The sequence below is a fragment of the Sparassis crispa genome (assembly GCF_003851025.1).
Source record: "Sparassis crispa DNA, contig_000000F, whole genome shotgun sequence".
NCBI lineage: Eukaryota > Fungi > Basidiomycota > Agaricomycetes > Polyporales > Sparassidaceae > Sparassis > Sparassis crispa.
In genome coordinates this window covers 857,319-884,341 of record NW_020939747.1, presented here as the reverse complement: position 1 = coordinate 884,341, position 27,023 = coordinate 857,319, and the positions used below count along the sequence as shown (strand labels likewise).

General features: G+C 50.3%; 8 protein-coding genes across 8 annotated transcripts; 4 read left to right on the top strand and 4 right to left on the bottom strand.

The window, feature by feature from the left end:
* Positions 1-504: 504 nt before the first annotated feature.
* SCP_0102840 (hypothetical protein) lies at positions 505-843 on the bottom strand (the record flags this gene model as incomplete). Its single annotated transcript, XM_027752523.1, has 2 exons — positions 505-511; positions 566-843. 2 exons carry the CDS (start codon positions 841-843, stop codon positions 505-507), a joined length of 285 nt encoding a protein of 94 aa, XP_027608324.1.
* Positions 844-1,347: 504 nt separating this feature from the next.
* SCP_0102830 (hypothetical protein) lies at positions 1,348-1,947 on the bottom strand (the record flags this gene model as incomplete). The annotated part of the gene is made up of 4 exons (XM_027752522.1): positions 1,348-1,425; positions 1,478-1,574; positions 1,630-1,760; positions 1,813-1,947. 4 exons carry the CDS (start codon positions 1,945-1,947, stop codon positions 1,348-1,350), a joined length of 441 nt encoding a protein of 146 aa, XP_027608323.1.
* Positions 1,948-5,066: 3,119 nt separating this feature from the next.
* SCP_0102820 (hypothetical protein) lies at positions 5,067-6,317 on the bottom strand (the record flags this gene model as incomplete). The annotated part of the gene is made up of 3 exons (XM_027752521.1): positions 5,067-5,348; positions 5,399-6,157; positions 6,207-6,317. The coding sequence occupies 3 exons, from the start codon at positions 6,315-6,317 to the stop codon at positions 5,067-5,069; spliced, it is 1,152 nt and encodes a 383-aa protein (XP_027608322.1).
* A 4,800-nt stretch (positions 6,318-11,117) lies between these two features.
* Positions 11,118-11,989, bottom strand: SCP_0102810 (hypothetical protein; the record flags this gene model as incomplete). Its single annotated transcript, XM_027752520.1, has 4 exons — positions 11,118-11,246; positions 11,304-11,541; positions 11,593-11,784; positions 11,838-11,989. 4 exons carry the CDS (start codon positions 11,987-11,989, stop codon positions 11,118-11,120), a joined length of 711 nt encoding a protein of 236 aa, XP_027608321.1.
* A 3,393-nt stretch (positions 11,990-15,382) lies between these two features.
* SCP_0102800 (hypothetical protein) lies at positions 15,383-18,402 on the top strand (the record flags this gene model as incomplete). Its single annotated transcript, XM_027752519.1, has 6 exons — positions 15,383-15,421; positions 15,469-15,537; positions 15,588-15,689; positions 15,741-15,778; positions 15,825-15,901; positions 18,170-18,402. The coding sequence occupies 6 exons, from the start codon at positions 15,383-15,385 to the stop codon at positions 18,400-18,402; spliced, it is 558 nt and encodes a 185-aa protein (XP_027608320.1).
* A 38-nt stretch (positions 18,403-18,440) lies between these two features.
* Positions 18,441-18,668, top strand: SCP_0102790 (hypothetical protein; the record flags this gene model as incomplete). Its single annotated transcript, XM_027752518.1, has 1 exon — positions 18,441-18,668. One exon carries the CDS (start codon positions 18,441-18,443, stop codon positions 18,666-18,668), a length of 228 nt encoding a protein of 75 aa, XP_027608319.1.
* A 3,344-nt stretch (positions 18,669-22,012) lies between these two features.
* Positions 22,013-22,996, top strand: SCP_0102780 (hypothetical protein; the record flags this gene model as incomplete). The annotated part of the gene is made up of 1 exon (XM_027752517.1): positions 22,013-22,996. One exon carries the CDS (start codon positions 22,013-22,015, stop codon positions 22,994-22,996), a length of 984 nt encoding a protein of 327 aa, XP_027608318.1.
* A 227-nt stretch (positions 22,997-23,223) lies between these two features.
* SCP_0102770 (Transposon Tf2-9 polyprotein) lies at positions 23,224-26,859 on the top strand (the record flags this gene model as incomplete). Its single annotated transcript, XM_027752516.1, has 1 exon — positions 23,224-26,859. One exon carries the CDS (start codon positions 23,224-23,226, stop codon positions 26,857-26,859), a length of 3,636 nt encoding a protein of 1,211 aa, XP_027608317.1.
* Positions 26,860-27,023: the final 164 nt, after the last annotated feature.

The window sequence follows — 27,023 nt, the reverse complement described above, 5'->3', positions numbered from 1 at the left end:
TAGCCCTGAGTAATCCCCAGTGGCAACCTGGCTGGTAATGGCATCCTTCAGCTTGGTAGCACTGGTAGAGAGAGTCCATCTCACCATTCCATAACATGCATCGCATCAGGTCCCGCAAACCCTCACCACAATCACAACAGGTAGGCACGTACCTTATTGCCAACAATAGAGAAGGCCCTGGGGGTCACTGTGACACAGTCAGCATAGTTAGCATGACACATGAAGGCGGGTGTCGGACGCCTACTATTGCTGCGTGATAGAGAGCAGGCGCAGGTAACTGTCGCCCCAGTACGAGTATGTATGATTGGGCTCGTACACACCGCCCTCGTTCTGCAGGAGCCCGGTGGCGGCGTCAAGGCCAGCCATGGGTGGAGGTGGGCGCACTCACGAAATACGCGCCGCTATCCGGTGTGATCGCGCGGAAGGTGTTGATATACTCGCTCACGGTTACATACATCTCCGTCCACTACCCGAGAGTGCTATTGAAGCCGAACAAGGCCTTGATCAACAGCTGCGGGAACGTGAGCATACTTACGAGCATACAAACAGACGGCAGAGCGCTTACATGCCAGAGCGAATTCCGCCACCCCGGGGTGACGCTTGTCGTGCACTCGGTATGACGACGACATACGGGCTCGCGAAAGAAAGGACGTCGTTCACAACGCTGCTCAGGTTTGCACAGCCCTCGGCCATAACGTACGGGCTCGCGAAAGAAAGGACGTCGTTCACAACGCTGCTCAGGTTTGCACAGCCCTCGGCCATATTGAACACGTCCGTGGTGAGAAGCCGCGTGCCGAGGGACAGCTCCGGACCAACAGCCTGAGCAATGTGAGCGCAGAGCATCCACAGATGGAAAGAGACCTACAGCCTCTTAGGGGAGCGCGACGTATTTCGAGAAGAACACATACCAGATGGCAGAGTTTCAATGACCTCCGCACCACCGTTTGCGATAGCCTAGTCCACCAACGCTGCATCGACTTTCGTCCAGGGAGATCAGAGGATTGACGTAGATAAATACTTGACTTGGTATTTTGCTACGGGAGTACTTGAGTTCTGAGACTCGTTGCTAGTCTTTGGTATAATAGGTCATCCGAAGAAGTCAGTTGTGACTTACGATGTGACCGTCAATATACGGACGGGCCAGCAATATACCGACAACTCGCCTTCTCTGCAGGTTCTGCGTCATTCTTCCTTGCTCGCTTGTTCGCGACAAAGTTAGACCCATATTCTCGGCCTACTAATTGGCCGTCGCCCTCTGCTTCGACCTCTTCTCAGACGCCTTCGGCCTGAGGAAATAATGTAACTCGGTGATCACCAATACGCGCAACATACGATCGTAACGTACTTTCATCTGCTGAATAAATCTGCTTTACTCGGTTTATTCTCGATTATGTCCAGTTGTCGCGAGGCGAGCTGTGCATCAATCTACAGAAACTCCATCAGTAAAGGTGCACTGCGGCATATCGCACCGACGCACCTCTGCCACAACCAAGTGTCTGAAAGCATAATGCAAGACGGAGATGTCAGTAGCTTGTTCGCCGTCATAGGTGACGAACACGAACACGTCTATCGGGCTGCGAATAGCAGTCTGTCATGGCTCCATGCGAGAAATTGCGAAAGATGACTCACGGGTCCAGTCTGTAGATGAGCTGGCGGTCTTCTGCGTTCTCTTGCATGAAGCGAAGCTCCAGAGCTACCATGATATCAATCAGCCGGCTCAGTATCGCCCACTCGTGTGGGTGGATGACCTGACCGTTGACCTGGATATCTTTGTCAGCGACATGAAGAGAATCCTGGGCAGAATCGACTTACTGGGCGCAGAGGAGGTGAGATGATCCTGTTGAGTAATGGTGCCAGTTCGAGTTGCAAAAATTGATCGCTCGCGAGATGCCTGAAGCCGTCACAGTGTCGGAAACCAGCAGCTGATTTGTCGATTTCTTCATTCATCTTGGTCTGGACGTAATTCTGTGAGGCGCCACTATTCACTGGCTGCACCAACTACACAAAGAGAATCTAGCGACATACCTCCCAATCTGCTTTCGGGCCCGTCTACCCTCGGGCCGCCACGCTCCTGGAACAGCGGTTAAAAAGGGACGAGAGTATATGGGAGATACTGCAGAAGGGCATATTCCCGCTCTGACCACATTTCGCCCGACATGATGTCGAAAGTCCAAAGTCACTCGTTCCCCCTGAGGTACCACGAAAAGTTGCCATCGCACTGGTGCAAGTTGGCGTAGTGCTCAAAACACCCTGCGCACGGCCAGCGATCACATGGCTATTAGAAATGAGCCATACGTTACCTAGTGCGATCTTGTCCACTGACCCGCTGTCCTCAACCTCACGGCTGAGACGGCCGACATACCGCGCCCCTCCTCTTCTCCAATTCCAAGATCCTTCCCTCGCTTTCGTGACATAGGTGCGAATAAATCATGGAGCACACTAGCTTCAATGTTGATGCCATCTCTAGACTTCTGGATGAATGGGAATCCGACATCACGGGCGGCGGCGACAAGAGCAGCCTCATCAGGCGATTTGGCCTTGAACTCCAAATGGTACAGCTCCGTGCGTGGCTCTGGGCAGTCTGAAAGGACGCTGTGACAAACGGCGAAGGCACGAATCCTGCTCCGCAGGCTCAAGGGCATTAGGTCTACCCTCGCACATCGCAGCTCCGCACTGGGCCTCAGTGACATGCACCGCGTTGCGGCGCAGCGTTTCAAGGACTCGTTTCAGAAAATGAAATTGTTCTAGCGCTAGCATCGCGACAGTGGCGCAGACGGTCAGGCTAGTGAAGACCTCCCTTCATGTGATGTTTCAGCTCCTGCTCACAAGTCAATACTTGCACTCACTGCATCGCCACTCCGACTTATTCACCTCTATCTCAACGTATGAAAACATTCGTCGCGCTGACTCGCGCGAGCAAGGGGAATGGCATCGTTGGGACGCTCGAGAGAGGATTTCTCGAGACAAGTCTTGCATTGTTGCGCCGTGTTGTCAGCTCTCACACGCTGCACGGTTCTCTGTGATCTCGGCGGCCTCGTTCAGCAACCTTCGTCGAAGACACATGTTGGGGACATGATCATGCCGTCGCTGTTGCGCTGGTCAAACCGCGTACGTTGATTTTTTTAATTCTTATCCGATCTCTCAGCCCGCGGCGAAGGTGATCCTGGAGATTGTGATCGCAGTAACAGTGCGGATGATACTGCGTCATCAATGAAGAGCTCTGCTAAGATGAAGCACAAACCAAGTGAAGAGCGAACAGCGGCGGCTTCCATTCTCATGGCAAGGCGGCGCAAGGCAACACAGCAATGATCGAAGCGTTCCCGGACCGCAGCTGCAGGGAGATATACGCAGCATCTGGCTAAACTCACGATCAGGAAAGTCACAAACAAAATCTCAGACATAACTTCGCCATTTGGACTTGACAGCCCTAAACAACAAGAGGCACACGTCTTGCGCGAGCGATGTCACGCCGAGCTGCTGGGGTCAGAGGTAGCCAATAACCGACAATCGCTCGATAAGAACGCACTTAAGATGGCCACGTTGCCCGTGGTGAAGATTGAAGGCTCGCCAGCCACCCGTCAATTGAGCCGTGTTTAGCTTCCCAGTCATATGACTCTGAGATGAAGTAGGTCTCAATATAAGAGGCCCTGATGAACGGTGTACTCGGCGTATCATAAATCTGACGAGACTGCGTGAAATGCAACATTGTTCGCACAATGCCGTAGAAGAAAGCCTAACGAACTGGTCTGAGAGGCACGAGCAGCACGCCGTGTGCGAGTCTTGACAACAAAGGCGAGCACAACAATGATGCCCTGAACGTTCGCGAAATAAGCCAATTCAGTTAGCTAGTGGATTAGGCAAATACCGGATAAAGAGGCCCAAGAAGTGGCATCTGTCAAGAGTCTTCTGGAAGAGGGACAAAGGAACGAGCATGTCACCTTAGCACGCGGAACCCCTAGCTTCATTGATATCGCACCACATCTATGACGGGCCCATCTCTGCCCAGACGGGTGACCTGCATAGTGGCGAAGGCTGTCGACCATGTCGTCTGCGCAAATCTGACAAAGTGCATGGCCACGATTAGTAGAGTAACTTGCAAGTATTAAGCGAAGCCAGCCAACTTACACTGTCTGTTCTCCAACAAACAGAGGAGGGGCACTTGAAGCTTCAATTCAAAGCCTATGCCTTCCTAGCCTGAGTATGCCGTGTAAGCCTTCAAACGTAGTCAAACTTGCCTTTAATGACACGTGAGAGGTGCGTGGTAGTACTAAGCCAAGTCTGCCTGTGTTCGCATCGTTCTCCCAAATAACTCTGCGAAAACCATCGCGAGGCCCTCAGTAAATGTTGTGGAGTCACTTTCTTGGAGCACTCTAACTCCCTTTGCAATGCGGAGAGGTGAGCGCTTCGGAAGGTCGAGCATGACGCGATGCAGCATGACTTTGATTGTTGTCGTTGTCTGCGTCGGTAGAAGTCCCCAATGTGCACCTCCGTGCAATACTTTCGTGGCCCCACTCGTAGTGGTGCCAAGTTAACATTTCGGTGGCACCTTCGAGTTGCAGTCGGCTATCGTGAATGCAAATGCATATGGGTACTGGGTACTCGAAGTGCGATTGGAAAGTAGAGGACTAGGAACGCAACTGGAAAGCAATAAAAACTTGGAGAGCGACTGGAAAGTGATATGACTTCAGGAGGAAATGGAAATGGAGATACAACTTTGAAAGCAATCTGGTGAGGAGGCATGTGGATGGTGAAATACTACACGATGGTGACTTGTGAGTAAATTCAATTTCTGCATATGGGCCACTGTGGCTGGAAAGGAATCAGGATGGCCAGAGACAATGTGTTCACTCCGACGAATTGAAATGTTCAATCGATACCATAATCTTGAATTGAGAATGGCCGACTGAGGAAACGTAGTAGCAGAGCGATTGAAAGGATATTGCGAGAGGGGGAGACGGGAACGTTACGACAATGCCACACAATGTGTCGAGTGATTCTGCAACCTGGAGGTGCGACCTTACGTCTCGCTCTTATAGGCAAAGCGCCGTACCAACCGGCTAGGCCAGTCAGAGACGTCGACGCTTATTCCCGTGAGTGTTTCTCAAGGTCGGGTCAGTCTGGAGATCCTGGATTTGAATTGACGAGACATGATTCTGGATAGGGCATGAGCCGGTGACCAAGGGAGGAGGATAAGGATCTTCGCCGCGGGACTTTCTTTTCCTGCCCCTCCTAATTCCATCTCCCCGGGAGTAGTCGACGATCCACTCAAAGCCGTGTCCAGGATCGCGCAGAGGCTTCCGGACAGCCACAAAACAGTCTCTTAACGACAACTGGTGACGAATCGAGCCCTGCACCTATAGATTAGAACACATCCCAGGGCAGGACCACGGCTACGTACCTGCCACATCTTGTCATCCTTGTGTTCTTTGTACCATTTAAACCGCTCCCTCAGCGCTTTATAAATCTCCTGAAGGCTAAGACGCTGCCGCAGACTTCCGAGAATTGCCAATTTGATGAGGATATGGTAGCTGTACTCCGGCTTACAATCGTCGGTGCGGTCAGGGAGAGAAAGTAGGCTAAGCGGCTGATCCGGGGTGAGACCAACATCTGCACGCAGCACTTCGAGTGAGTCGACAGGGTTAATCTGGCCGGCCACGGCCACGGATGGTGTCAGTAAAGGGCCATCTCGTGGATGTGGCAACCGTGCTGGGCTGTGAGCAGCCGTCTTCGATGCTAGTTGTGTGTGCACAGGGACAGGAGGTGGGAGATGTATGGTAGGATGACAGATATTGGGCGAACCTGGTACCTGAGGCATGTTGGCCGGGTAGGGCACGGGAGAGAGACTACCCGCTTCTCCATCGCCGCTTGTACTCGAGCACACAGCCTTGTGAAGTAGACACTCGCCAGTAGGATGATATGGCCACTCTATATAGCGCGAGTAACTGTCCTCTACTCCGCCTGCAGACGGTATGTGATCCAGGTAGTTGTGCTCTCGACGAAGGGCGAAGGCTGTGCCACCAGCTCTCGCATTGTCGTTGTGGCCCCCCGACTGAATGGCTTGGTATCTGGCAACAGTGTCGTAGCTCCAATCCGTCCCGTACACCCCGTTGATAATATGTGTAGATGTATCATTGCCACCATACTTGATACTGGGTTCCTGGTAGCCAGTGAGGATGGGCTGAGTAGAAAGGAAGGAGAAAACCTACGACTTGACGGGTCGGGAATGTTAACGGAGACGAAGACACATGATGGCTGTATGGGCTTATTTGGGAGTCCATGCTGGCATCCTCCTGGTGCAACGGGGAGTGCCGAGACATTGGCGTGAGGCCGGGTAGGAAATACTGCGATTCATCCCTAGCACGTACACCGCATGAGTTGGAGAGTGGAGGTAGACGACGACTGCAAGTGATGTCATTTGCAATTGGCGGGTGGCCATTGCTAAATACTCCTTGGACATGTCGGGCAGGTCCAACATGTTGGTGCGGGTGAATGACACGCCCAGCGGTGAACGAGTTCAACATAAAGGTCAAACCGTTGCCGCAAGGACGTGATGTTGGAAATTTTTCAGAATAGGGAGGAACTCCGTCGTCCATGCAGTACATTGCAGATATGAAGAAAGGACAATTATTCAAAGAGGTTGCGATGGGCGGCGGGGAGCCTGGGGCGGTGGGGAGCCTGGGTGGTAACTTGCAGAAGAGCAATTTAGGGTTGGTAAGATCGCTATTGAATCTTCACTCCGCCGCGTCTGATGGGCGCCGGCCACGAAGCAAGAAAACTTCAATACAAGGATGTGTACAAGGAAGGAAATCAGATCTGCAATTCCCCATCTTCTGGGTCGGAATGGCGGCGATGACGGAGAGGTTAGGGATGATTTTTTGACATCGATATATCAGTGAGGGAACTAGAACTTGATGGAGCCCAGTACAACGGCTTCATGGCTTGACAACGAAAGACGACATTGTTCTCTGGCGAAATAATTGGTCCCACTCTGTTTACGGTCAACCAGATCTTATAAAGGAGATATGGTAACATGGGCACTTCCGAACATTATCGTGTATGGCGCCAGTGGCCGTGAAGGGTCAAACGATGCGATGAATTCGCCGCTTCGCGAAGCGTTACCAGGAGAGAGTTCATGGAATCACTCTGGAAAAAATCTGCATGAAAGACTGTGTACCTGACTCGAGGGGTATATGTGAAACTCACCTTCGACCATGCGAACGCTCTGCGTAGAGGCAATGTCTGAGCACTGGCCCTCACCGATTAGTTTCTTCGTGATGACATACATTATCCAATTTGTGCTCTATTCCTACCCGCGCTCCTTAACGCTCTGCGTAGGTGCAGACTTGGGAAATACCTTTATCTGTCGTATAGAGGGTGCATGGTCCCACCTCTTCTTTCCTCAGCGGACTGCCAACGCCGCGGTGCGCTCACAGCCATGAAGCACTCTTTGATCTTATCTTATCTTCCTCGCTGGCCGGACCAGGGGATCGGCACCACACCACAGCCAGAGTACAGGAATTATACAGGAATGTGAACCGCGCAGTCGACATCACAATGGTCATCTCTCTGATGGCTTAGGTTTCTGCACTTGTTCATCTATATTTGATCGGAAATTTAACTGATCGGTGTTACCGCTCCGGCAGGCGGGGTCATGGGATGGCCCTGCACCGTGAGTTCTGTTTAGAACGCAGGGAATACCTCCGTTTTGCTGATGGTGAGCAGCAACATGCCAGAATCCGTCATGCAATCTCGCGGGTACAACCTGACCCTCATATGGACCTAGACCTTCCTAAGAGTATTCCAGCAGGTGCGTGCTCGTCGCGCTAATTTTCTCGACGGAGCAAAATTACATTGTTCCTGGCTATACCTGACCACCACCATTGCCATTCCTCCCGTCCGCCAACGAAGAATTAGAGTCATGGACCCACGTTCGAGTAACAGAACCACCAGCAACCAGCCGCATTTGCAGTACTCGCAATATACGGGAACAAAATGGCGCAGGAGCGAATTTTCCCCAGCATTTTATTTAAGGCTAATGACTTCGCAGATTTGAAACATCTACGTCAGCCAGTCGGCTGAGCTCCAGGGATACAACGATGCGCACAACGTCTCATATTTTACTGTATGGTAAGCCTGTGACGGCTTCTCCTCACATATACTACTAATGGTGCCTCTGCAGAGGACTTTGGGTACAACCTGGGCGACGTAGTAGTGGCGACTGATGACTCCATCAAGACGAACATGGTACTAGTCTTTGCTTGTGTGTATATGTACTTACGATCCCAGCTCCAGACCGGAGCGACTCACTGGCCTGGCTTATGCAGGAGAACGGCTCGCCCTTTTTTAACGTAAGTTCCTGGAAATTTCCTCCTCCATCTCTACCTGACACTATGTTACGGATTCCGTACACGGCAAGCAGACAAGAGGTCTGCACGGAGATAAAGATGACGGATACGACTTGGTCGTTTGCCCCTTGGACTTCCAGCAGAATGGTCAGACCGTCGACGTCGTGCGTTACTGACCTTCTTTAACGGTCCAACTCTCTAACTGGCATGAAGCAGGTCTTGCATGATGATGATCAAACCGCTACCTGCTGGTTGCCGTCTCACAGCTATTGCCGCTGTGCGTCCTCTACGCATGGCGATAGCGTTTCCCCTGGTGTCCCCATTCTAGACTCCCTAGTCGACTCGCAGCACTACGGTCCCACCTTTGCCAGTGGACCATCTGCGGCTCGCACTCGGCAGGCCTTTGCTATTGGAGCTGTCATCAGACAGCACTGCAATGAAGCGAAGAGCATCAAAGCCTCAAACCCGATACTCGAGTGTTATCCAGCGCCAGCATTAAGGGACTGCTTTCATCATCTATACCCTTGTCATCATCTACGCTCTCATCATCATCTTTTATCCCAACGTTGTCATTGAGGTCACGGTCAGCCCGTCAAATTGTTCCTTCTTGTTCGTTGGGGTCACGGTCAGCACCTCATTCTTGTTCATCGAAGTCTAAGCTTACGATTCGTCGGATTCGATCATCCTCTCTCCGATCTCCATCCCCATTATTCTTGATTGTCACTCACGTTCATCCCCAGGTCTGTACGACGTATACGAGGTAGTTGAAGTCGGTCACAGTCGTCCTCAGCATCACACACCTTCTGGTGTGATCGAAATTGGTGACAGTCCTCGTTATGCTGACCCTGCTCCTGACGACTATGATTCACTGTGGCGGTATGGCTATGTGCAGGTTCCGAATGGTCGACACCACGACAATGACGGCGACCTAGAAAAGGTGGATGTGACGGCACGACAGCGACAGCGACCTAGACGACCTAGATAATAAGGGTGGGGCGACGGGTTCATAGAGAAGGGCGGGCGTGTGTGATTGGATGTATGCGCCCTAGATAATAGGTTTTTGCGCACCATGGGCGACGTTGAGGTCCCGTTCACTGTTTCATAGACAGAAGTTAGAGCGGGCAAAAGGTCCATAATTATTCAGTGATGTAGTACGACCAAACAGGACGATCTATGCGCGTACTTCTGCTATTCCTCTGGATATATTGTGTCAAGCAAGAAGTGTATAAGAGAAGCAAACCTAGGAGCAGAGTGAGAGATATGATAACGGCGCGTCGGCTTATAGCCAGTCCAGAATTAGCCTCAGGCATTGATAGAATGACATCAAGCGCATTGAGGAAGGACAGGCGAGCTGCACGCGATGTAGACAACATCCCGAACTCCTTGATATGACAAGAATGGCTCCCATGATTTCAGACGAAGGAGATTCGTCTACTCCAGCAAAACCTCGAATGCGCCTACAACTTGTGAACCGTGGCCATCGTTTTCAAAGTTTACGAAGAACTCCAATCCCCCGAGGCCCTTTCTCTGAAGCGCGCACGATACGAGGAGGCTGACACCCAGATGACAAGCCAGTCAACGACATACACTTTGAAGGCTCGCCGGTGCGGAGTGAACCGAGACTGACCAAGGATACTGGTTCAAGAGTCTGGGCACCCGGTCTGAGAGCGCCTCGACTACGAAGCTAACTTTTCTGTGCACGGCAATACACGCTCTGAATCCTCCAGGCATACCGGGGAGAGGACATATGTCACGCAGTCAATGAACACTTCTACACTCTTGGCTCTTTCGCTTCTTTCGAACGGCGCGACGAATCGCTTCACGGGTACAATAGACACGAGGATGTTGGAGCAGGTGGTAAAGGAAGGCAACAAGGCGCGTCACTGTCTTGAGTGTGCTAAGTTGAAGAATGTGCATCTCGTGGAACACGGCGTACGAAAACCCATTGGACGGTGTTGCGTGTCAATACTTGGTAACACAGTTTCAAGCCCAAACGCGCAAGTCAGGAGCCTGATACATACCGACGCCATCCCATTTTCCGCCATACGTTTCGGTCTTGCGGGTGGTGGTGGAATGCCAAGACCGCGTGCAAATGTAGACAAGCGCCCAGGGAGCCCGGGTGACTAAGCAAATGAATGATGTCACCGAGAATGCACACAGAGTGACCGGTATAGGAGACTCCAAATGTGGTCGTTCGCAATGATCATATTCTACCAGTAGCACATTAGAGAAGATAATCAGAAGAAAAGCACACGGACGTACCTATCAACGGCGTTCGATGCCTTGGCTACAATTCCCTGGAGCTTCAAAGCTTCAAGTTTGAGCCTCTTACCTCCAAGCTAAAAGTGGCAATTTGCTCCATGAGTTCGCTGGAATGCATGTCAGCATACTTAAGCTGCTCACCAGAACGAACTCTTGACCGATTCTAGGGGAATCGGAATCTGAAAATGGCGGAAGGATATAAGAAAGCAAGCAAGCCTAGCAATTCCCGCGAACGCGACGGACTGACCATTGTGGCTACCTTCCTCGCGGCCTTTGACTTCCTTTTGGGTTTGCCTCGGCCTGTGCTTTCGGAACTCCAGTACAAAAACATTTTAGTATGAACCCCAAGTTGTGTTAGCCGTGATTACATTATGCTTCCGCTCGGTCTCATAGCCTACCGAGAGCCCGTTTGTTCTGCAATAACGTATTGCTCGAGGTATGTCAATTCAGTACTACTCGTTGTACAGGATCTGGTCTGTTACAGACGTTACAGACGCAGCACGGCTCAGCTCACATAGCTCCTTCATCCAGATAGTGCGAATTTATTCCCAGTTCCCTGAAAAGCGATTCCTCGAGGTTACCCGATATTACGTCCACTAGCTCTGAAGAAATCGCGGCGAGTACATTGGAAATAAAACGCTGGTTAAGTCGGATTAGAGAGAATTCACGTTACGAGCAAGCAGGATTGACAACTACCTGGTGGGAGATACTGAAGTACGCCCGAATTTCAGCCATAACACTGAGCTCGGTGTTGTACGGCTGGAGGTCCGCCATACCCCTCCTCATGGAGTCGTACCTTTGTGCGAATCGATATTTGATGGCACGCAGTTCCATGTTACTGCCAACTCTAGGCGTAGTCTCCAATTGGAACAATTTCAGCACGAGGTCCAATGCCTTCTGAGAGGCGGCATCGACTATTTCGGCCGCAATATTTCTAGGGAAGGGTCAGAAGATGTATTAGCCAAGAAGATAAGACCACACATACGTTACGTCCAACCGTAACAGCGGGAATGTACTAAAATAAACAAGTATCAGCGCATCGAGCTCGCACCGAAGCGTCTCTGCAGTTTTCTCCACGCAGAGACGGGCACAATTCTTCCAATCCTGCTGGAAACTCTCAATCAGAGCTACCTTTGTGGCGTTGGGCACGCTCCCAGCTAGCTCCCGAGTCGTATACCTAATAGCACAATGAAATTGTAAATCGCAAAGCCCTGGATGACATCAACGCACTTGCTGATTTCTTTCCGGAAATCTTCGAGGAAAACAGCTTGACAAGGATCAATCTCAAATTCATCCTCAGGCTCGCATAGGGATGGCGGGACGATGGCAGCAGATAGATATTCTTCGCCGTTTGCATATGGTAAAAAGCAGGGGAATGACATCCGAATATTGCACTTGAAATCATCGTGCACACGATTTATAGCTGCAAGAACGCGTGGCTCAACCGAAGAGTCCTGAAACGAGCGGCGTAGGTTGGCAGTGAAGGAATTTATAATATGAAACAGGATGATGTGCGGGGAGACATCGCCTGAGGAGACGCCATCCAGTAGCGGTCGGAGTCCCGGGCTAAGACCTGGTCGGAGTTAGTTAGTCTAAACGTACCTCAAGATGCACATAGCTTGCCTTGGATTTGGTCCCATTCAAAACCCATAGTGATATAGTCTGATAGTCTAGAAGGAGGATTAAATTAGTGGTCATGACCTACTGCGTGAATATGTTCCTTACTTGCGCATGTTGGACAACAACGTACGAGAAACAGCCCGCTCGTTCCTCACAGTCTTATATACTTTGAGGAAGTGGGTCCTATACAATGAAGGGTCTCTCAGAACAAAGGTTCACTCAGAATAAAGGTTCACTCGGAACAAAGGTTAGCTAACAATGACGAGTGGCTCATCGCTCAATGCCACAGCACCAAGGAGGACCCATTTGAACACTCCCAAGCACAGCCGCAGTCATAATCGGGAAAGGCAGTGGGTGATCCCGAGGCCGAGATGTCGTTAAACGTCGGCTTCCCAATGTTCAGTAGGTTTGAGATACGTGGAAATGGTTGTGGCTTACTTAGCGTTAATGAACAGAAAGCTGATCTTCAGGTCATCAATGATAGTATTCAAGAGCACAGAAGTGAATGCGCAAGAGCCTACAAGAACCATACTAAAGAGATGCGGATTCCCCAAAGTGAAAAAGCAGAGTATTGGAGCCATGAAATCATTCGTCGGTGTCATTGGTCATGGTTGCCCGGGCCTTCTCCGGTGCGCGACACATTACAGACCGGTATTCAATTTGAAAGGCCTCCAGGGGGCGGCGGAACCCGCTCGGAGACGAGACGGACAGAATTACCACAAAACAAATAGCGCACAACAACAACTGTGTAAAAAGGGCGCGTTCAGTACTCAGTACTCAGTGCCGGGCCGTTAACGTTCACTTTTGGATCGGGAGAGCTTGCTCCCCGAGCAAGAATTATCTGCAGTCACCGAACTCAGACGTTGCTCGAATAACTTCTCAGAGCACTGCACTGGCACTTGACCATGGATTTCGACTCGGTAACTCGACTCGCCTCGCCTGTGGAGTTGGCCAACTCGCACCGACTCACCGACGAGTTTGACCAGTCCTGAGCTCTGATTGGCTCACAGCCTTACCTCGCTCCAACTCGCCGGAACGAGATCCCCGTCGTCCTCGACCACCGCGCGCTAAACGCGAACGTGAACCTCATTGTGCTTCAAAGCTTCACCAAGTGAGCGGGACCCTGCGGGACCCTGCGGGACCCGTCAAGTTCTCCCCCTTCGCGTTGTCCGCCCTCCGTCTCGTCGAGCACCCACTATCATTCGCACCGTACAGGTCGCCGAGAATCGTGCAGGGTAGCTCTCCAGGGCCAACTGTGATTCATGCGCAATCACCCACTGAACCTGTGCCTCATGTAGTTCATGTAGTCCAAGCCCGATCCCGTAGATGGCCTAGTGAAGGTGCGTGTTACTTGGCAGTTATACCATAGCTCGCGCGAACAAGTCAGGTTTTTCAACCTGTGCGGCTATTACAGTGTCTCGACAATGGAGCCTCCCTACAGTGAACGGGACCAACAGTTGTTTTGTTAGATACAAAGGTACGCCGCTAGCTTCTCAATTTAAAAAAGGCCCAGAAATATCGGTGTGTACCATCAGTTACCATTACATGTGTCTAACGAGGCACTGCGGGCGGCTGGACTGCTGTTTTTGTGTATCTAGTAGTTTACTAGATCTTTCATTGTGCAATTTTCTGAGGCAAACGGTGGAGAATTGCACAGGCGGGAAATTTTTGAGATCGGCCAAGATGCTAGAACTAGCCAAGTAATAGCCAAGTAACACATTTGTACTGCAGATGCTACAACATGATGCTCATCTTACACAAAACTGTTATTTTAGATAGGAAGGCTGACATGATTTTTAACATCTTGTTCCTTGCTAAGAACGTATTTGAGAAAAATGTAGGAAAGATATATGGTCCCATGAAGGCATTACGCCCAGTCACGCGTCACGACTCACTCGCGATTCGGGAAGCGGGCGCTTCTCATGCAGAAGTTTGAACGCGACACATTTGGCCATGATGTTGGCGCGTTTGCTCGCGTCATGCTCGCGTCAACTCCATCGCCCCCTGCTTAGACTAGAAGCTGAATATGCCATTTCGAGCCACCCAACATCGTATACATGCCCTCGTCTTCGACCTTCAATGCAAGCGCCCGATTGCTTGGATTGCACTCCCGCGACATTGTCTTCCACGATGCTCAAGGCCCCGGAATGTCCTTCGGCCCGGGGCTCTATCCTAGTATCCTGGCAAATCTGTAGCCTTCAGCTTGTCGTCGCTACGTTGGTCGCAAAAAAAAAAAAACATGTACGTATGACGGTCCGAGGATGTCTAATTTCGCCCTCTATCATGTGGTTTTGGACACTATACAATGCCAAAGCCAGCTGGAGCACCACCCTTCCATCGAAGTACGCTCATCCGCTCGCCACGCACCGTTATTGAGCGTGACGATTTGTCTTCACTAATGAAGTCTGCCGCAGGTCCACATTAATGGCGTGGCCGCGCTCCTCTCTTAAATATCCCTGCAGGCAACCGCAGCCAACGCGCCGTTGACGCACCTCTCGATTTGAGGCCATCATTATGCGACGGTAATGATGAGCTAATTGTCATTAAATTTTGTCAATCGCGACAGTTCTTTTTTATGAAAGCTACTCTCACTTAAACATCAGGTATATCAGATGTTCTAGCAGCCCTCGTAAGAGGCATGGTATTAATTTCAGATTCAGGAATACTACCCCCGAACCGGACGATACCTACAGTGCTAAAACGTCTCAGATATGGTAAGTGTTTGATATATGTGGTGCGGTTGCGCAACAATGTCTGTCAAAACTGCGATAGATTGCACATCCGCGGACTATTTTAAGAGACGAAGGGACAGCTGCCATCGGGGAGTGAGCCCGGATTGCTGTAATAACCAGAGCAATGCAATAAAAGGTTCCAGTTCGGTTTATGGAGTATGTCATCTCTACTTTTATGCTTGGTCGATTCAGCCATTGAGCCCTGTCGCAGCCACACATACGCTGCACTGCTGATCCCTCTCAGCTTGACGCTAGCCGTCTCTTCGTTCTCTGGAGCCTGGTTGCTGCCAATATACACAGCTGAGCGCCGGCCTTAGCCATTTCTGCGCACTCTCATCTACCGGAGGAGCCGTTACCTCGTATCCTGTTCTCTATCTGCCACCAATTACTACTTGAACTATCCTCCTCGCGTCTTCTCTCGCAATGAAATATCTCATTGAGGTTAACAAAAATACTTTCGAGGTGAGTTGAAAAGGCTGAATATGATCAACATACTCAACACTGCGCAGACGATGACTGCGGTTATGACTAGAGACCACACCTGCCGGACCGACGTAAATTGGAATGGTTTTATTGAAGTATGTCTATTTCGGAGTATAACGTTCCATGTGCTCAGAAATTTCCACAGGCTATGCGGTCGATAGGATTTAGAGTTACCGGCATTACTGGCTCCAAGTTCCGTTTCGATCCTCCCGCCATTATGCAACGTCGGACAATCGTGATCCATGATGTGCGTGTCTTCTTGGTGTTCTAGAATTCCCAATTACTAACGTTTTGATAGCCTCACACTCCAGCTCTTGACAAAGACCAGCTACGCTGGTAAGTAGTCTTTCAGGCCCCCCGTGGCGTACTAACTTATCTTCAGGCTGCGAAAGAAATTGGTCAAAAATTATGATTGGAGCGAGGAAAGTTTTGTCAGAAGATCGGACGAAGAAGAAGGCGGTATTAAGATTGTTTGATCTACCTAAGCATGGCGCTTGGCCATGCCTTTTCCTTGTTTACAACAGTTAAGGGATTGTCGTCACGGCTATTTTTTGCAAGTGCTCACACAGGGCGTAGCTTGAATTTGGCACCGGCGCGGTTCAGGTGCTTGTAGTCCTGCTTCTTATGGTACTGTGCGCTCTCGTTAACTCTCGTGAGAATAATTCATGAATCCACGTGCAGGTGTTCAGCTAGACGTTCGCGAAGAAGACCCTGCGACTATCTATTTGGACTTCCTGCGCGACAACATCCTTCAACAAGGGACCGGCTTGGGGGGCAGGCCGGGCGCAGAGGGATGACCTGCGCCTGCAGTGGGTGAAGTTAGTATCGTAGATCCACAGGCAATGGCGCTTACCTCATCGCATATGCTACTCGACCGACAATCTAACACTGTATTTTAGTGTCCAGCGCAAGTTCGCTGGCCTTCTGTTGCTATCTGGTGTCCCTCTCGTACGGTTGGTACCTCTCTGTCTCGTACCCAGCATTCTGACACTATATTTTGACTTCTGCAGCATGCCAGTCCTCGTGCCCCTTCTGCATATCTCGTCCGACATTCCTTGGTATTCTGACTTACGGCCTTACCTTCGACATCCGCCTGCGCAGGCATCCTTAGCAGTAGTGTACTTGATATTTGAACATCTCGCGAACGAGGTGCCCCTTCGTGCTGCTACGGGCAAGCCAACGGATGGCGCGGGGGCCGGGCGAGGGACGTGCGCCTGCACCAGATGAAGTCGGTGTTGCGAATGTCAAGATCCGCAGAGAACAGCAAGTACCTTATCATTTGTGCTACCCGACCGATGCTAAGGTCCCGTTCCTCCTGCGATGCGCCGTCGCAATATCTTAACCCCCATGAGCGGCATCCTGACTTAGTCGTCGGTATTGTTCGCAGGCTTGCATGCTCAGTCGTCCCTGTGGCTCCCTCGTTGGTTCCCTCGTCTCACTCACCGAGTCCCCAACTTTGCGCAGGTGCATGCACTGATGCTGCCAAGGGAAGTCCGCACATCCATGCTAGCCTTCGGCTGCCCGTTTCGATTTAGCCTCATCTAAGGTTTCGCCTTCATGTTTCGAGTTTCGGCGAGCCGGGCTCTTCCCCTTCGCCGGCTCGCTGCTCTTCCCACCTCCGGACACCACGTTTCGACACGTCGCAGGTGTTGTCGGGCGCCGAAGCAAGGGTTCGCGTGCGTGGCACTGTTGAATTCCGCGTGTAGCTCACTGATTCAGTGCGTCGAGCGCACTGGCCGTATATCTTGACATTCAGCGGGGTGTGATAGTTATCCACGTGCGGAAAGACGGTAGCACATATCTTCCTCTGGTGCTCCTCATGTCTGTGGGTGCGCGAGCCACTTCACACGTCATCCAGCGCTTGATTGTCAGTGCCCTTGCGAGAAACTGCAGCCGTCGTCTACCTCCTCGATTTTCGTGCAAGACTTTCCTGGTTCTCCGAGTGATGTTTCATGGACCTAAGAAGAGGGCAGAGGGCCAGATATCGTTATTCGGTGATGTCTTGTGCTCTCTGCTCCCAGAGACAGAGAGCGCTCGAGTGGCCATCGATCGGCCAAGGCAGGTTGACGCGTACGTATGGCGCGTGAATATCACGTGTGCGCGTTGCAGTCCGCCTGCGTAGTCAGCTAATCTCATCCGTTTCACCGACGGTTTCTCAGTAGCTCTGCACCATGGTCGACCCTAGACAATCATTCTGCGTACCTCTCAACTGCAACCACGCTATACTCATAGCTTCGGCCCACAACATTGTCCTTCCAAACCCATGCGCGATCAGGCTGCACCCGAAGCTTCGATAAGGCGATCGATAGTTAACGCTATGCTCCTCTGTTGCTCGCTACCTAGGTCGTCGTTTCGTCATCTCTTCTGCGCTATCCTCTTTAAACTGAAAAGAGAGAACAAGTTCAGTCGTTTCCTCCATGCAGCGACACACGTGGAATGAAGTACCCGCTGTGCAGCTAGCGCTCCAGCGTAATTTGTCAACTGTCGACAATGGGAACCGCGAGTGTTGCGGAGGGTACACGTTTGTACAGCGTCTGGGAGATGTGTGGCCACTATGTCTGGTTTGATGTGCGATCCTGTGAGTCATGGACACATCTGACTACAAGCTTTCTTGCATCTGACCCAGTCCCCGACAGGTGCAATCTTTTTACGCTCGGTGTCATCGCTGCGTGCTTTCCCCTACATCATGCCCGCGAACGTCGAATTGTCTTATACGACAAGCCTCAGGTCAACCTGCCTTCGACATGCTCATGCGCGGCGAGGATATCGTGCGTATCGCCAAGTTTGCAAAAGCTGGGATCGCCTCGTACATACTCTCCGAGACCGCGGCGGCGAAGGGGCGCACCGAATATGAAACCAAGAGGCCTCCGCCATCGATATTATCGGCCTACATAGGCGGCGACCGTCGGCATCCTCCCATGGTATATGCGCACGTTCGCGCAGTGTCTGCCAAGGTCTAGCCGTGACACCAAGGCATTACGCGCGCTGGCTGACCGGCATGAGGGTGAACGTAGTCTCGCAGCGGCTCCCTGCTGCGCGACAGGAGGGCACGGACGAGAAGAGTTTCGATGATATGTTTGACAGGCTCTTGAGCCGCCAGGACGAGAACAGGAATCCGATCGGTCCGGAGGAGCTCACACAGACTGCCGAAGCGATCACGCTCCTCGTACACAACGTCCAAGTGCTTACCTCATTGTCATCGGTCGTACAGTGTCGTGATCGATGATCCAACAGCTCGCTGTCGGCCATTATATGCTACATGGCTCACGAGCAAGAGGTGCAGAAGAAACCACTGGCAGAGCTCGACACCGTAGCAAATATACTCGAGCATCCTGCGGGAGTAACATCAAGTTACTGCGATACCCGTACCTTGAGGCCTTCATCAACGAGGGTCTCCTCCGAAGGGGGCTACACTGGGTTAGGGCACGCCTTCCTGGAGGACATTAGAGTCACGTATAGTCTGCACCACTCCAATGAGGCCGAACGTTCCGCTCTAAGTGTTGGTATGATGCTCAACCCTCAGTGTATGCACGTGCGTAGGCATTACATCGACAAGAATAACGAAAATAGTATTGGGAAAGCCAACAGCAAGGGAACTGAGTAACGAGAGCTACCAAGGAAGAATGCGAGTGCATGTGGAGATCATAAGAAAAGCAAGTGCAGAGAGCGTGAGTGCAGAATACAAAAACCAGGAGAGTACGGCAAACACCGGAAAGATTGACATGAACGAGATACGCTCTTGGTATGGCCAGAGATAAACGAAGCTTGAGCTAAGTTATTCTGATGCAGTAAGGAGATGTCAGACGCTGTGAACAACCAATAAAGAGTGGGACAAAATGACAAACCATGCTTTTTGCCCCAGAACAATCGGAAGCGTCTAGCAGGTGGCACTCTCACCGCCGGAATGTCTCTAATCACCGAAACCCCCTCCTCCGCTGAAACATCGATATGCCCTGCGTATCCGGCCAAATCCTCCAAATGGGTGTTCCTGAGACTTATTTCAAATTCCAATTGTTCTATCTTGTCATCGAGAACAACCCCAACCGCCTTCAAACTCTCAATAAGAGCTCGAGTGGAGATCCTGATTTCACGCAATAGATCCAGGGCGCGCACGGCCTGTTTAGCAGACGTCACATTCATGCTGTCCTTCAAGTCAGTTGCTGTTGAACAGGTCAATATGGCAGGACTAACTGATGCTCTTGGCCGCTCGCCATGTCTGTGAGCTGGCTGGCTGGCGATCCGAATGGTTGCACCTAGTTAAAACGCTCTATTTTATAATTCATCTGGCTTAGCGCAAGCGGCAGAGATCAGAATGCGGAGCGCCTCGGAAAAACCTTTCCTGCCTAATAAGACAGTTGTGACAGATTTTGACCCCCCCTTGCAATAGAAACGAAAAAATTAGGGCATTTTGAGTAATTTTTGTCCCCTACAAGGCAGTTACAAGCCCCAAATAAGAAGTTGTCAGGCAAGGTTCGGCACATTATTTTTTTCCGACTAATATTTGTGACTCCAAACTTGTGCCACGCCGTAGCCGCTGTCCACTGCTTTATCGCATTCTTCAAACTGTTGCATCTTGTGACATGTGTAGTCTAGGGCTCCGAGAGATTTCCTCGAAGTTTAGTGCGCGGAAAGCTGGTATGTCACCCGCTGCCGAATTGGGTAGCCTTAATTCCTCGGCTTGGCTAAAGCAGAGCGCCAGCCATGAATACCGTGCTAAAGATACTGGATAAGGAACGAGGAGAGGTTGGCGAGAGAGCATATAATGCCGCAAGACCAATGCATGAAAATGGTGGTAGCGCATTCAACTTGCAGCCGGGGTCCAGGAATGCTTCGATCATCTATGTGCTGCATTGTGCCAAGAGAATGGAAGCCACTGCCACTCGCTCTTGACTTGCTTTGTGAGGCTGTCGCTATATCAGCAGAGCTCTCCATTGACATGCAGTATCCTCTGTGCTGTCACTACGACCATAATCTCTCAATCACCTTCATCAAGCAGCTGCTACGGAAGAACCATGGATGATATGTGCGCATTCTGTATATTGTGTGCATGCATGTTTAGAATTGAGCCCAACTCTAGCTGCGTTCTTTTTATGACTACGGACGTCTGGTATTCACGTACTACCGCCGAAATCGTTACCGAGGATGCAGAATGGGAGGACGCACATTTGGTATTCGTCAAACTTGCTCCGACTCGATGTGAGATTGTGGCACACTGTTACAACGCTCCCCACTTGTGGCGCGTCTTTTCTTTTTCTTTTCCTTGTTCCCTTTACGTTACCAGACCACGTGATCCAACACGTGACTCATCGGAGCGCAACCTCCGATTCTTTACCCAGATGCCCAGAACCCCTAGTCTAGGGTTACACCGGATCCAACTCAGGACCTTCTTCTTATCGCGCATGCAAGACGTGCATGTACGCCTCATCTTTACCTCGTTCTGATACACGACTCGTTATCCCCATTAGTACTGATTATCTCTCACGACCTTACTCAGCTTTCTCATACATATTACTTCCTCGCTGTTACCTTGCCCAGATATCGTTTCACCTTATCTAGCCAATGAACGATCTCGCATTACTGCGTAGTACTGCGGATACCTTTTGTATAAGTAGACGACCTTGTCGAGCTGGATCCCCATCTCGACCTGGTTACTATTAAACCAGCTTTTCACTTGCCTTTGACTGAGATCGACCGTCAGTAGCAGACAGCTATTACGAGTCATAAGAACGAACTCTGATCGACCTTCAGTGCGAGGACATCGCCAGAAGTGTCACTTGAACGGACTTGTGTCTTAGACTAAGACCTTGTCTCGTGACGACTCGACTAGACGCTCGTGTTTCGCTGCCGCGTAACATTAGGTTGAGATCTTATTACTCTCTGTGACTTCCTAGAGTCTAACAGCGAACTACCGACCGGACCGAACCTTGAAGACTGAACGATACACCCGATTCGATTGCTAAAGCACCGTTTGAGATTACTCTGTAATCGAGGTAGCTGAAGGGATAGACTGATCACTCATCTTCGGAGAGGGGTCTGTCCGAGAGACCAATAGGCCGAGGAGGCTGAGGTAATCACTCGAGCAATCAGCAAATAGGTGTATCAGCTTGAAGACAGAAGACACTCTACGGGCTTGTTAGCCGACGACGAACGAACCCACTTAGTTAAGGACGGTGTGCAGTCTACGTGTAGACATAGGCCACACAGAAGAATTTATCCACGCTGGATTTTAACTACATCAACCCGACCGCTCTTCCAGAGCAGTACCGCGAGCACCTCCCATCCCAAGCGGAGTGGAGCACAGAACGAAACGCACATTTCATAGGAGGAAGGCCTGTATTCATCAGGCCAGACAATCACAACTTCGACTACTCCCCAGAGGAATTTGAAAGGACACTTCCCCATAATCTTGGTGGAATAGTGCTCCAGCACATCGCAGACAGCGGTATAACGACCTCCTATCCAGGAGAAAGACCAGACGCCCCTTGGAACCCCCCTGCCCAGAATCCTGTACCCCAACCGACTCTTGCACCAATCGTACCCGATTACATACCACCGATGGCTACAGTTACCATGGATGAAGGACGTCACCATGCTAGCCAGAAGGAACTTGGTTTTAGAAAACCCGAGATCTTCAACGGTTCAGACCGTTCGAAGCTTAGGGAATTTATAAACCAATGCAAGAACTACATGGCCGGAAATAGCCATGTCTACCAGGAGGACAATCAGAAGATCGCATTCGTGCTATCGCACATGCAAGGAGGAACAGCAGGATCATGGGCACAGAGCTTCATAGAAACGGAACTCACCAATGATGACTTCCTTTCTTATGGGAGTTGGAGAGACTTCATTGCAAGTGTGAACAAAGCATTTGGCGATGAAAATATTGAAGAAACCGCTCGTACCTTGCTGCGTAACATCAAGCAAGGAACTCGTACTGCGGACGACTACATTGCCGAATTCCGATCGCTTGAATCCAAGGCGAAACTAGAAGATGCCGGAAATATCGAGTATTTCAAGTGGGGACTTAACGACCCACTCCGACAAAGGATATATGGGATGGAAAGCATGCCCAAGACACTTGACAAGTGGTACGAATACGCCTCGCGGTTTGATAACCAATGGAGATCTGCTCAGATCTTCAAGCGAGGAGCCACTACGACGACGCGAGGAAAGGGCCGATCTGTCCATCGTCCCTACTACTCGGCTTCTGCAAAGGATCCAAACGCGATGGATGTTGATCGTGTCAATATCTCGCGCTTATCCCCAGACGAGCGACAGAAGAGAATGAAAGAAGGATTATGTTTCCTATGCGGAAAGAAGGGCCATATAGCCAACGACAGGCAATTTCACCCCCAGTCTGGAAGTTTCACCCGTGCTAGAACGATACAGCCCGGGTTAGACACAGACACGATCACATGGATCAAGAAGATGCGAGAAGACCTCGCACAGAAGAAGGAGACGTCGAAGGAAGAAACCAGAGAGGAACAGATCGCCTATGTGCGAAACGTCTTCAACGACATGACTGATGAAGAACGAACCCAATTGGGTTTTTGAGACGACGGCCACTAGTAATGCATGGACCGTCGCATCTTACCGTATCTCCCCTCGTTATTTGTAACACTAGCGGAAATTCAATCACTGTGAATATTTCGTTGGGAGAGAAGGAAGACGTTACAACAGAAGCCTTGATCGATTCCGGTGCAGCCGAAACGTTCATGAACATTCATTTTGCGGAAGAAAACGATTTCATCAGGTGGGAATTACCGAAACCGATTACAGTCATGAATGCAGATGGCACACCAAATCAAATGGGTACCATTACTCATTGCACCTGGAAGATGATGAAAATTGGAGGAAGGAAGACACTTACTCGTTTCCTCTTGACCGGCATTGGCAAAGAAAACATACTTCTCGGCATGCCGTGGCTTAAGCGCCTCAATCCGATGATCAACTGGGAAACCGGTGACTTTTGGTTTGGTAAAGATGCCAAATGGCCACCGAAACCCACCGTCGAAGATGCACCAGATGAAGAAGTTTTGATTTTCAAGGGAGATAGACTCCCAGAGCTAATCACCACCGAAACTTCCCCTACCTCATTTGGGCATTCGGAATCTATCAGAGAAATCATGACCGATAACACTGAGCGTGGCGAGTTACCCGCAGTGCGGAATGATACCGAACTAGATGACCTACCATCAGAATCCCCTATGGATCAGCTCGATGATGACGATCTAGTTATATCCTATATCGCAGGAGAGCCAGTCATTGGGATATTTGAACCCATCAGGAAGGAGTCACCTTTGACGAATGAAGAGACTGAAACCGCAGTCTTCACCATACGAAGAGGCCCCGCCATTGGAAGAATGACACACAGTACTCGATCCCCATTATTCTGTAACGCACAGAATACGGTCTTTTACAAACCATCCGGTAAATCACAAGAATTGGCACAACAGGCACACAAAGAAGCATCAGCTGTAGACAAACCCAAAACTGTCGAGGAGTTGGTCCCCAACTACCTCCACGATTTGAAGTCCGTCTTTGAAAAGAAAGCAGCTGAACGCTTTCCAGAAACCAGGCCGTGGGACCACGCCATTGACTTGAAACCCGATTTTATTCCACGCGACTGTAAAGTCTATCCGTTATCGCTCAAAGAACAAGGAGCGATGGATGACTTCCTGGAAGAAAATCTGCGAAAAGGATACATCCGACCGTCGAAATCTCCCATGGCTTCACCATTTTTCTTCGTAGGAAAGAAAGACGGAGCACTACGTCCTTGTCAGGATTACCGATACCTGAATGAAGGGACGGTGAAAAATGCCTATCCTCTTCCGCTCATCTCTGACCTTATGGATCAATTCAAAGGCGCATCGATCTTTACGAAAATGGATTTACGCTCCGGATATAACAATGTCAGAATCAAAGATGGTGACCAATGGAAGGGCGCATTTAAGACAAATCGCGGACTTTTTGAACCTATGGTCATGTTCTTTGGACTCTGCAACTCCCCGGCGACTTTCCAAATGATGATGAACGCACTCTTCAAGGACATGATCGATGAGGGATGGATAGTCATTTACATGGATGATATCCTCATCTTCTCAAACGATTTGGAAGAACATCACGTTCGAACCCGACGCGTACTCCAACGACTCAAAGACAATGACTTATTCCTTAAACCGGAAAAGTGTTTCTTTGATGTTAAAGAAGTCGAATTTCTAGGCATGATCATTCGAGAAAACTACATTGGCATGGACCCTATCAAACTTAAAGGAATTGCAGAATGGCCTGAACCAAGCACGGTAAAAGGTGTTCGCTCTTTCCTAGGGTTTGGAAACTTCTATCGGAAGTTTATTGCCAACTTCTCGGATATTGCCAAACCATTGACGAATCTTACGCGCACTGCCGCTGGATCTCCACCTTTTGAATGGACGACAGAATGTCAGACAGCTTTCGACACGTTAAAACAACGATTCAGTACCGCCCCAGTACTGTTACTGCCTGACAAGGCAAAACCCTTTATTGTTAAATCCGACGCTTCCAAGTTTGCTACGGGTGCAGTTTTACGCCAAGCCGACATCAATGGAGACCTCCATCCTTGTGCCTACATTTCACAGACGCTCAATCCAGCTGAACGAAACTACGAAATCTACGACCGCGAACTCCTCAGAATCATTCGAGCCCTCACTGAATGGTGCCATTATCTTGAAGGCTCTCCCCATCCCGTCGAAGTTCGCAGTGATCACAAGAACCTCACGTACTTCCGTACAGCTCAGAAGTTAAACCGCCGACAAGCACGATGGAGTCTCAAATTATCACAATTTGATCTTCACCTCATCCATGTCCCTGGCACTCAGATGATCCAATCTGATGCGCTATCTCGTCGTAACGGACTCGATGACAGTGAAAGTGACAACGAAGATCGCGTTCTTTTACCCAACACACTATTCGTGCGATCCATTTCCCCGACACTATTCGATGAAATCAGGAATCACGCAGCAAAAGACCTCATTGTTCACGAAGCCCTCGAAGCGATTGTGCACAAAGGGCCATTCCCCATGAAATCATCGCTTTCCGACTGGGAAGTTCGCGATGGTGTCATCCTTTACAAGGGAAAGATCTACGTTCCACCATCTGAAACTCTTCGTCGTGACCTCGTTCGACTACATCACGACTCCCCTGCCATGGGTCACCCTGGAAAGTTCAACACTCTTGAACTGTTACGTCGTGAATTCTGGTGGCCCGGCATGTATACATTTGTCTACAATTATGTTGAAGGCTGTGCCGCCTGTCAACAAATGAAACCGAACACTCATCCAACGCGTATTCCTTTGGAACCAATTCCCGCCGACCCACACGCATTACCATTTTCCTGTTGCACCACCGATTTTATTACCGACCTTCCCATTTCCAATGGTTTTGATTCAATTATGGTCGTAGTAGACCATGACCTTACGAAGGGGGTGATTCTTACGCCCTGCCTCAAAACGATCACAGCCGAAGGAACAGCCAAGATTTTTCATGACAAAGTATACTCGCGATTTGGATTACCCGACCGAATCATCTCGGATAGAGGACCTCAATACGCATCTAAGGTCTTCCAAGAGTTAAATCGACTACTCCAGATCAGATCATCAATGAGCACAGCTTATCACCCTCAGACGGACGGAGAAACTGAGCGAGTCAACCAGGAGCTGGAAATCTATCTTCGACTCTATTGCGGAAACAACCCTGAAACATGGGCCGACCGCCTGCCAGACCTCGAGTTTTGTCATAACACAAGGGAACACTCAGCACGGAAGATGAGCCCATTCCGCATCATGATGGGATACGAACCACGTGGACTCCCTTCCGTATTTCCGTCCACGAACATTCCATCGGTTGAATCCAGGCTTGACATGTTGCAGAAGATAAGACTAGAAGCACTAGCCATGCACGAGTTAGCCCGACAACAGATGGCGGACCGAGTCAGACAAGGATCGCCGAAGTTTACACTAGGACAGAAGGTCTGGCTAGACTCGAGGAACCTGAAGGTCAATTATGCCTCGCGCAAGATAGCACCAAAGCGTGAGGGGCCATTCGAAATTGTCGAAGTCATCGGACCGGCCAACTATCGTCTCAAACTCCCGAAGACCTGGCGAGTTCATTCCGTATTTCACGCCGCCCTTCTATCTCCTTATCGCGAAAACGACATACATGGTCCGAATTACATGAACCCACCACCTGATGTCGTTGATAATGAGGAAGAGTACGAAGTCGAAGCCATCCTGAATCACAAGATGTACCGAGGTCATCTGAGGTACTTAGTCAAGTGGAAGGGATATTCTTCAGCAGAAAACTCGTGGGAACCTACCCACAATTTACAGAATGCCAAGCGAATCCTCGATGCATATAAAAGGACCAGGGGAATCCAGTAGAGGAGAAGAAACCCGGAATGACTACCACGACGGTTTTCCTCGTCATCTTCCTAATCGTCCTCCACTGCACAACCCTCGCCTTTCTTTGGATCATCCACCGAATCCTTATCAGACGACTTGTCGAACACACACTCTTCACGCGAGACAGCCCGCACGCTAACGGC